The sequence below is a fragment of the Lepeophtheirus salmonis genome, chromosome 9, assembly GCF_016086655.4.
Source record: "Lepeophtheirus salmonis chromosome 9, UVic_Lsal_1.4, whole genome shotgun sequence".
Taxonomy (NCBI): Eukaryota; Metazoa; Arthropoda; class Copepoda; order Siphonostomatoida; family Caligidae; genus Lepeophtheirus; species Lepeophtheirus salmonis.
This window is the reverse complement of record NC_052139.2, coordinates 10,563,823-10,575,685: the sequence shown is the minus strand read 5'-3', so window position 1 is coordinate 10,575,685 and position 11,863 is coordinate 10,563,823. Positions and strand designations below refer to the sequence as shown.

Sequence of the window (11,863 nt, the reverse complement as noted above, 5' to 3'; positions counted from 1 at the left end):
CCCATAACGTCATAAGTATTTTTGTACATGGAAGTTTTATAATGAAGGAAATAAAATGGATGCGTGATATAAACAAGAGCAAAACGTTGATATTTAATACCCTGCTGTAGATGCATGAGGCTTAAAAGTGACTATTTCTGTGACAATTTTAATCAGTATCAAACGCTAATAATTGATAATGTATCGTGTTGTACATTAATTGACCTTCTCTGTAATTGAGACAATTGTATAATTGGAATGAATAAAATCATGTCATTATTATTTGGTTTCAATTGCCTTATTTTTATCTTATTATTCGGACTCGTACTATCAAAAGACTCCGGACTCCATCAGGACTCGTGTTTGAAAGAAACTCGCGAACAGCGGCTAGTACTTGTTTTTTTTTTTTGTTTTTTTTGTCTTATTTAACCCTTGAACGTCCATATTGTCATAAGCGTGGTATGTCAACATAAAAACAATTTTGAACAAGAATTGCAAAAATTAAAAAAAATACACATGTATTTTTTTCCTTCATATACAACATACATCCCAATATTGTATAGACACATATTTTGAGCCAATTATCCCTCTGTTAGTGGGCATCATTATAGTTGAAATATTATATTTTCATATTCCATAAAAACTTTTTTAAATCCCTGTACCCCATTCCAGAGCTACAACATCAGGATAAAGAGCCGCATATGGCTCCGGAGACGTGGATTACCGATCCCTGGTCTATATAGATTCTAAAAATGAATTGTTGATGACGTCAGTTGAGTTTTAAAACTGTGAACACGGACCTACAACAACGTCATATTAAGTTAAATTTACTGCATAAATCATATTCGTACAATTTATAAATTAATATAGGGGAAGCAATCGGTCCACAGATTGAGACCCAAAAAATGGGTCCACAATTTGAAAACAATTTCATTCTGTTATTCAGTCTGAAAATTATTTAAGAAAGAGGGGAAAAAATTCGATCTTCTACCGAGTCTCAAAACTAATATACGAATCATTCAATGTATACGAATCCCATTCAAAATGTGACCAGTGATATTTAAATAATTTTACATTGTCACATATCATGAAACAACAACTTTAACTGTGAGATTAGCTATGATTTGTTCCGTGTTGAAATCCTGTGATGATTGAGTGTATGTAAATATATGAACAAATAATGTACTCTCAATAGTAATATATATACAATATATATTAAAAAGTACCTTTGATGGAAACGGATTTTCTAAGAAACTCCTATCTTCTTTTTACGAGTCATAAAATGGAAAACTCCCTTTATCACTTCCAATTTTATATGTAATTTAAGTAACTTATATAAGCTACTTCTACGATGCTTATACTACGCTTTAACAATAGTAAAAAACACATAGTCAAATAAATACAATCAATTTGGCATTCAAAGACTCATTAAACACTGTAAAAAAAAATGAACGTATTTGCTTCATAATATTGCAAAGGATGATCGTGTATTGTAGATGGATTCAATCTCATCTACACGCCATATACATCATTCAAATCGATGAAAGTTTAAATGTCACTTCTTCGTATCACAGTCATTTATATAATAATATATAACACATTAGGGTGGTTCTTATTGTATACTTAAAAAAATCAGTGTTTTAAGTACACTATTCCATACTCTCAAACGTTTATAATAGAGAACACATATTCTAGTGCCAAAAGTTATTAAATTTGAGCGAATTCAAAGGGGGTGGTGGTCCAGGTCGACTTTTGAAGTAATTTGTAAATTTACTTCAACATTTAGTAACACAAATGAACTTAGAATTAATATAAATCTATCCACTACCGAGAATAGAAATGTGTAACAAATATTTGATCAATTTATTTATGGTTATAGAAAAAATTGATTTGGTAACTTGATTTTATTAGAAGCAAAAGGAGATGCGCATTTTTGAAAATAGGGCAAAACATTTAGGTGCAAAGTCCTAGTCGCCACTGTGAGCATAGAGTACGAGAAGAGGATTGAGATAGCAGAGCTCCTCCGCGTAGGTTTACCCCAGAATTGCTATTGTAGAACATACTAGTGCCTCGAGGTAGACCATTTTCAATGTCCCCATGACATCATCATCCTCATGATGACTAAGACAATGTTTTTCTTAGCAATTGACCTAAGCTAATTATGTCGTCTATAACATTGCTCATAGAAAAATTGTGGGAAAAATAACTTTTAACCTCTCAAAATTTACATTATAGAGATGAGTATATAAAAACGTTTGTCCCAGTAGTAGAATGTTTAGTAAGTAAAATTAAAAAACTTTTGCACAATAAAGTTTTATTATGAAAGGGGGGATGTAGGAAGAAGCCAAGTAAAAAATTGATTCTCAATGACTACCCTACTAACACTGCGTGTTAGTAGCTTCAGGTGCCATTTTTGATTGGTTTTACAGTGTACATACATAATAATGGCTTTGATGGTATTGTCATTATTCTCACACTTTACGCGTAAGTTACTATGTTGTATCATATGTATAATAACAAACAAACAAACAAAACTTAAAGTAAATCCAAACATATAAAAAATCAATGCTTGAAGTCCCCTCTATCCATTTTGATATTGGAGATCAAGAAGTTCATTTCGAATATAGGTATAGGTAAGTGGAACTCCATGTATACAATTATAATTTGAGTTAATTGATTTGTAGCCAGTATTTATATTTGAATTGAGAGCAGTAATTACTCTGATTAATTAGGATGATTTATAATTGTCTCAAATTGAGGAGGGGGGGCTTCAAAAACAAGATTTAGTTTTTATTTAGTGTTTTGTTCATGTTCCACTTGTACAAAAGTTAAATACTCATAGCAATAAAATATCCTCTATTTTACGTACAATCTACGGTTGTGTGATACGTCAACATAAAAACAATCTTGAACAAAAAGCAAAAAATGTCAATTTGTTATAAAGATACAGCCCAATATTTCATAGACATATTTGTGTCAATTAGAGGCTTATTATTCATGAGTTAAGATACTTAAGAGTTATACATATGACTTAAGAGATTGGCCCTGATATGACCTCTTTAAAATAAAATCCATCCGTTTTTTATTCTTGTATTTGTCACACCTCCAATTGGTTAATAAGAATATTTTTTGATAGAAACTGATGATAATTGTTAGTAGAGTGCAAGGAAGAAAAATCATTTTAGTTTGCGTTTATGTTGACAGGCCATATGTACAAGAGCTCATATGTGCTGTGTCAATACTAAAGCAATCTTCAATAAAAAAATTAAAAATTGAGACCTTCTCAATTAATTGTTTTATTTAATAACCGCCCCAGTATTTCATTGACTTATTTTGGTCCTTTAAGGCCTTCATATTATCATTTGTGGAATCGTTTGACATACTATTAGCCATACTCATTCATTTTGTTGTTATTTAAGTCAAACAGAGCTTTAAGTCCTACTTTTGAAATATAAAAAATATTTTCGTCAAATATTGATTTTTTACTATATTTAAATAAAAGCTTCTTATTATGAACAAAACATTAATAGCAAAAGATTATCGGGGCATCAATAGAGATAGATTGAGTCAAATGGGGATTTTTTTTTTTTTTTTTTTTTGTCGAAAAAGATTTATTTGAGAATTCTGCATCCACACAGCTACAATTTGCTAAATATTAATGATCTTTTGTTGCAAATGCTACATAATTAATCATTTCCCGTCTAATAAGAATCTAAAAATATCCTTTCATAGAAATAAATCAATAGGGATTATTGATTTATATTTAACGTTTTGGAGATTCATTTGACAAGATATATTTTTCGTATTTTAGAAAATAGAATTGAACAAAAGATATGACGTAAAATATGTATTCATTTTTTTGGATCTTGAAAAATAATGGATAGTCACATATGTGGTGTGTTAACATAAAAATAATCTTGCACAAAAATTAAGAAACGGAGAAAATGCCAATTTTTTTAAACTTCATATTTGAGTCAATTATAGGCGTTTTATTCAAATTTGTGGGATATGTTAGGACCAAGGTAGGGCCTGGTTCAGGCTCAGCAGTTCTGTTGGTCTCAGTTCTTTCATTTCAACGGTTTCGATCTCGATCTCGGTTCTTTTTAAAATGTGATCAATTTGGTAACAGGCATTTAAAACAAGGGACATAGCTAGAAAATTCGGCCCCAGGAAATGATATTAGATACAAACAGGACTGCAGCTAGCTGTTACGCAGAGTGCGTAGTGACCCAAGTTCCAACAGAGGCACCGGATATTAAAGTTGCTTAAGACAATGGTTTTCAAAGTGGGAACCGTGTAGGAGGCTAGGGGGGCAGGAAGGTGGATAATTGAGGATTGCTTTCAGTCTACACATACATAGTACAAACGTTTCGTATGAAGAGGCCTCAGCTCAAAATGTATTCGTGTAGGGGGGACTTGGCATAGTAAAGTTTGGGAAACCCTGGCTTAAGAAATATTATAGTTACCATATTATAGTGCCAGACAAGCTTAGTATCGGATCTGTATCCATAATCTACCCCCCTTCCATTTTTTATTTACACCATCTGGTGCCTTAAACCACTTTTTCAGATCCATAACAAGTCTTTAGCTATTTGGAACTCAGACCGCTAAGGGTACAGCCTTGGTTAGGACACCTAAGAATTGTAACAATAGTTTAGAACCTTTACTGGATTTAAGGAGGCTTATATTGGCCTCGATATGGTCCCTCAATCCAAAATAATTGGAAGATAGGCATTGATAATAATTCGTCGTAGAGTACAAATTGAGGGTTTCGGGCAAAATTCTTGTAACTCAAAAAAAACAAATATTTGTTTTATTGCCTATATGTAGTGTTGGATAAATCATAGGATTGTTTTCCCTCCCTTTTCAGTCTTTTTTTTTTTTTTTTAATCTTTCTGATCTTTTTTACAATGGATCAGTCCTCAGGACCGATACATCGGTCTTTTAGTCCTATGATCCTAGTTATCTTTTTATTTTCTTTACTTCTACCTAGGATTGAAGAATATAAACACTAATAAAATAATGAATAATAGTTAGAAGGTATAATAATACGTTCTAGTTAAACAATTCCTACTTTTAATTTCAGGTATCTTGTCTCTTTGAAAGAGATTATAAATTATGATGAAACTTGAGTGACTTAAATGACGTAATTACAAGAAAACTACGTCATTTAACTCTCTTTTTAGTTTCCATGAAAGACCGATAAGGACCGGTTCTAGGACTGACAAATTTTATTAGCAGCGGACATATATGACTACAGCCTTTTTTATTTTTTTGGATCAATCCAGAACTAAAAGTATAATATTTGATATTTGTACTTAAAAAAGGTAAATTCAGTAGTTTAAAATGAATTACCGAGGCTCGTTTTATTGTACAAATTGCAGAGCAATTTGATTCATAATGAAAAAATTGAGTTTCCAAATTTAATTATGTAAAGTAAATATTTGACTTACGACAATTTGGTTTTCATGCCATTTCTCTATTTTGACAAAAATTATTCTACCTTGTTCTTATGATGACGGGCAACCTATATAAGATTTCATATGGGGCGTTTCAACAAAATGCAACAAAATAAAAAAATGAAGAAATTCCTTATGTATTGTTTCCTTTCATAAATATATACGCCCTGTTATTTAATTGACTTATTCCTGTCATTTATCAGGGGCGTCCGCAGGGGTCGACTGGAGGGGATGTAGCCCTTCCCTACTCCCAAAAAAATTGCCCTTTTTACTAGGAAAATTAATATTTGAAATTTAATATTTGAATTTTTTTTTCGAAAAATTTAATATTTTTTTAATAGCTGTGGATTTATTTAATTTTTGGTAAAGAGTTGTAGATATGAATTTTTTTTCCAAAAAATTACTTTTAGTATCTTTTTTCAAAAAATTCCAATTCCCTCCCCAAAATACAATCCATCGGACTCCCCTGTTTATGAGCTCTGAAACATAATTTATAGAATGGTTGGAAATACCTAGAAATATTCGCTAGAGTCTGAAGCCTTCATCCCATATATGATAATATTTTTAATTCTGATAAAAATAATTTGTTGGTGAATACAAATGTAAGTAATTCAGACTTAATTGTGAAAAAAAAATATTCTAAATTGTTTTTGTATTGACGGAGCAAATGTTTAAAAGAACTAAAAAATGTCTCAAATACTAACTATATTTTTTTAAAGACTGTCCATGTATGAAGGGTCATGAAGAGACGAGTAAATATATATCATTTTCAAATGTTTTTTGAAAGCCACTTTTCATCCCTATTTTTGTTCTTGTTCAAAATAACAAATATTTGAGTCGAAGTAGTACATTTTCTCAGTTCTAGGTAAAGCTGTTAACAGAGTGTATTCTTCAAAATCTATACATTTACGTAATTCATATCTATATAAGTTAATAATACTGTTTGTTGTCTCCCAGAGTCATTATTTTGTGCTGTGGACATGATTGATTCATTTATTCGACATCATATAATTTGATAATAGTGTCTATTAGTGTTGTTGAGACTCGGTCCGAGGCAAATTTTTATTTTATCTTTTGATACAGTCTTAATTTTTTTTTTTTTTTTTTTTAGACCGATATTTCGATCCAAACGGTGATCTCAGACCGTAGGTTGAAGCTTAATTGTTTAAGTATCGTAAACTGTTTTTCTCCCCAACCCTGGTTTTCGAATTGTAAAAAGATAATACCGGGTGCATTATGGAAAAATAAACATTTTGAATCTGGAATTTTTAGCAAGTGTAATTTCGGAAACTAAGGTTAGCTGGATTAACTAAGCTTTGTACAGAGGTTGTTGCCATTAATAATATTGAAAGTAGGTTCCATTGACTTTGATAAGGACCTTGATGTGCCGCTAGAAGCGCTAAGAGGTGGTAATAATGCAATTAGGAATCATAGAGTTCCAATGCTCATCAAAAGAAGCTTTGAGTGCTTGAATATGATGTTCCTTTGTCCGGCATGCCTTGACATGTGAGTAGAAGGAAAAGTCGAGTGGTTTGACATCAGACGAGAACGGCGGATAAATTTTTTTGGTCTTCAACAAGGACTGTGTAATCATTTATATGTGTGTCTGTACACCATCTTATTGAAGCTTGTCTCGATGTCAATACCTTCATAAATAGTCTTCTTGACTTTGTAAACCGTCTGCCTTCTTTGTGAGACGATGGGAAGAATTATTATACATTTATCTCGTGTGTTTTTATATAATTGTCTAGATTTTAACTACACCCCCCGATATTTGCAAGACATTTAACTTCATATAATATCATTGTACCGATGTTCACAATTTTGTGACACAATTGACGTCGAATCGCTCTAAACCGAATTTTAAATTAAACCAATCCAAAGTTAATTTTTTTTTTTAAATGCGTCCAATCTAAAATTCTTTAAAAGATGGAATTAGTTCGGTCGGTTAAAAATGATAACGGTATCAAACTTTCAAACCGAAGCCCCACACTAATGTCTACGCCTTACTTTCTTGGAAAAGAGTGGGACTCTATCCAATGCGTATAATAAATGCGTATATTAATGACAATGTGATGATGGAACTATTTCACAAATTCATTTATTAGCATGCCGATTTTTAAGGGGGAGTCCAATAATAATTTAAAATATTTGTGTTATTATAGAGAATAACACAAAAAAACCTTCAAATATTTTAAAAGTAAATACACAACGCAATTCAAATTAAACCATGAACTGGTTTAAAGTTGTTTTTTTTAATATATGTATATATAAAATTATGTATCTAAAGAGGTCAATTTCATCAACAATTTAGACAAGTATATTATATTACATACGCTAATAGTATAAGTGATCCAAGTAATAGTTCTATATTATATATTTATTTGGGATTTATCCAATTCAATAGTTCATAAAGGTGCTGCGTCAACATAAAAACAATCTTGAACAAAATCAAGAAAAAGAGAAAATCCCAATTTATTTTTTACCAGTTTTTTATAGACATAATGCAGTCTATTATAGGATTATTATTCAAATTTCTGACATGAGTTGGGATAGCCAATACTTTTAACCATGATTTATTATCTTTATTTTATTTAAGAGACTTATATTGGCCCCGATATTGTTATTTTCAAATACATCTGTCAACTTTTTAATTTTTTAAATGTGCTGCGATCAATTTTGAGAAAAATCATTCTAGCTTGCTTCTGTATTGATGGGCCACATAATTCATAATTATTAATCGCTTTTTTTTATTCTTTAAAAAAATTGCAGTTAGGTTATAAATAGTTTTTGTATTTCAATATTTTTTATCTATACAGATTTTTACCTGTAAAAAACCACACACACAAATAAAGAATATATCTTTTTGCGTTGTTCTTGTATACGTTTTAAAAGTAATAGCCTAAATATTATTTCGCATAATTTAATTTGTTTCCCCAGAAAAGATCCGTCACATGATTTTTTTTCTTACTTAATTCTGTCGAACCAATTTTCACTAGAAAAAATACATCAAAACAAGTTATTCTCGAATAGTGGTTAAAAAAATCATGAGATGTGTGACTGGTTTTATTATTATTATTTCTTTTTTCAACGACCCCTCATTATCACAAGCCTCTTTGCTCAACGAATCAGAAGCCTTGTATGGAAAAAACTTGTCCCCCAATTTTAACCAATCAAAAAAAGGAGGCTCGATGGTCATACCTATTTTTCATAGCCCCTCATATTACGTTTAATAGCATGACTACAAAAGTATAAATATGAGAGTTATAGGATGTATTGCTATCAGAATTAAACTGAATGTTCACAAAATATCATTTGTACCAATACAAGAGAAAACATACCAATACTTGTACATCATCTTGATTTACATCTTGCATCTAATAGTAGTTTATTTGAATTTTATAACTGTTGTTTTTTTAACTTTTTGAGGATATAAAGATGTCACCCATTTCATCAAACATCATTGCATCACAATCCATGGCGAAACAATGGAAAATCCAAGAGTCTGACTTTGCTAAAAATACGTTTAATCCCATTCGAAGTCTTCTTAAAACCTTGAAAGGGAATGCTAATCCATCCAAGGATCTAATAGACTTATCTCTTGGTGATCCAACAGTCTTTGGTAATCTTAAGCCACATGAGAATATCATCAAAGCCTTTGAGGACTCACTTCGCTCTGGCAAATACAATGGATATGGACCTTCAACAGGGCATGCTATTGCCCGAAAAGCTGTAGCAGAGCATGTGTCTATCCCTGGAGCTGAAGTAACAGCAGATGATGTTATATTGACATCAGGTTGCTCCACTGCTCTTGATCATTGCATTACCGTATTGGCTGGTAAAGGACAGAATATCCTAGTTCCAAGGCCTGCATTTCCTCTTTACAAGACACTTGCTGATGGATTTGGAATTGAATCGAAGGAATATTCTTGTATCCCTGAGAGAAACTGGGAAATCGATTTACAGAGTCTAGAAGATGCCATTGATGAAAACACTGCAGCAATTGTGGTCAATAACCCATCAAACCCTTGTGGAGCAGCTTTTAGTCCAAAACATCTCAAGGATGTAATTAGAATTGCAGAGTTACACAAAATCCCAATAATTGCAGATGAGATCTACGATTATTTTACCTTCTCTGACGATTTTGAATTTGTACCCATGGCAAGTCTGACTTCGGAAGTCCCCATTCTCAGCTGTGGTGGATTGACAAAGAGATTTCTTGTACCTGGATGGAGACTAGGATGGCTCGTAATTTATGATAGGAATAACCTTTTCCTTAACTCCGGGATAACAAATGCTCTGGAAAGACTAACACAAAGACAAATTGGACCCAATACGGTTGTTCAAGGAGCTCTTCCAGCCATCCTCAAAGAAACCCCAAAGGAGTTTCATTCTAACACAATTAGTGTTGTTAAAAGCACGGCAGAGATGGTTTTCCGTAAATTGGAGGGCATTCAGGGCCTCAATCCCATTATGCCTAGTGGAGCTATGTACATGATGGTTCATATTGACTCACAATACTTTCCCCAGTTTTCCTCAGACATGGAGTTTGTGAAGAAACTCATTGAGGAAGAATCCGTTTTCCCTCTCCCTGGTAAATGCTTCAACTGTCCCAACTTTTTCCGTATTGTGCTCACAACTCCTGCAAGTTTGTTTGAAACGGCATTTGAGAGACTAGAGCAGTTCTGCAATCGTCACAGAGTCCCTTCAAAATCATTAAAGCTGGAGTTTGATGGAGGATTCGACTCAACTTTGTCTATGTCATCCTTCTATCAACCAGACACGGAGGAATTCCACAGACAATCTGAAGCATCAGAGGATGAAGGAATCAAATTGAAGAAAAATGTGAGCTCCGTCAACCAAATGTCCATGTTTAAGAAAAGATCTGTGGTTTCAAGGGAAGCCTAAACCGTTCATTTCATATCTTTATTTTGTTATTTTTACTTAAATGTACCTGAGAAATGTCTTTTTTATAATTTTTTTTATCTCTGCTTAAATATTACGAGTATTTTTTATATTTCTTGAAATTGATTTTATTACTTTGAATCAATTCATATTTTGTCAAATTATAGTGAAAAATGTATAATAAATTATTTTTGAAAATATTTACTCATTTCCCTAAAGATATTTATTGCTCTTTGGAATATATTAATAATATACATACATTATTATTTTTTTTAATCAAACTATTCAAAGTGAAAATAAGTATAATCCACTTTGTTTAGCTAAGCGGGTATACAAATTAAGCACAATCAAAATTAATTTAAGTGAAAAAACATAATAAATTATAGATTAGATAATTTTAATGCTGATTAGAGAAGAGATTTTTCTTATCTAAAGTAAACTCCCAATAGTTATTGACACAGTACAGAGGATTGTTACGTGATCAATATTACTAATGTGCCAAAAAAACGAGACCACAACGTTTCTTCTAAACATTTTTTTTGTGACCTGATTTTGTTTGATGAAATTAATGAAGCAAAATTTTATAGTTATACATATGTAACTTATAGTTGAAAATAAGCCTAGAGCTGTAAATTATAATAACTTTGAGTAAGTGACTATAAAAGAAAGCGACAATACATATAGGAGATCTAACAATTTAAAGGATGTTTGATAGGAGATCAGCTTAGCTGTCACTAAGTTGTATTCGATTAACTACAAATAGCTTTAGGAAATAGCTTATATGACGACATTACGTTTCATTGGATTAACTCCAATCAGGAGCTATGAGAGAAAAGACGTCTACCCAAATCCCACTCCTTATCTAACAATGACGTGGGCAAGAATTACTCCGTTGTCGATACTCAATTCTACCCTGCGTCTAACAAACACATGTGATGAAAGCTCCCGGACTTAACAAATAAAATACGTTTATTTCCTTCAAAATTGACTTGTTTTAGTATTCGTGTAAATGAGCAGAGTCCTTCCCATAGCAATGTTCAAGGGATTGCTTAACTTGAATCGTATTTTTTACATCAAGAAGAAGTGTAAAATTAAAACACCATTTTTTTTTTTTTTTCATGCATTGTTTTGGAAATAACTAAAGGGGCATTCCATGCCAAGTGCACACACCCTTCTGCCATTAGCATCACGATTTTGATTCTTATTCTGTCTTATTTACTAAAAAAATGATATAAATATATTAATTTGTACAAGTTTTTGTAATACATATAACTCTATTGCACTTCTCTTACTTGTATTATTGTAATGTATACACGTATTTGATTAGATATTCCTGGTTCTATCCTGTTTGATCATAATCTGGTTGGATGTATAGAGGGAATTTCATAATTTATTGGAACACATGGGTTGAAAATAATAGAGTACTTCTTGGTTATATTTATTTGCATTTTTGTAGATTACATATAGACTCATTCGTCTTAGACACTTAATAATAAAGTACAGTATTATAGAGATTTATA

At 31.7% G+C, this 11,863-nt stretch overlaps 1 protein-coding gene across 1 annotated transcript; it reads left to right on the top strand.

Moving 5' to 3' along the window:
* The first annotated feature begins 2,548 nt into the window (after window positions 1-2,548).
* On the top strand, window positions 2,549-10,543 carry Tat (Tyrosine aminotransferase). The gene has a single exon (XM_071890889.1). It carries the CDS (start codon window positions 8,877-8,879, stop codon window positions 10,344-10,346), a length of 1,470 nt encoding a protein of 489 aa, XP_071746990.1. The 5' UTR covers window positions 2,549-8,876; the 3' UTR covers window positions 10,347-10,543.
* Window positions 10,544-11,863: the final 1,320 nt, after the last annotated feature.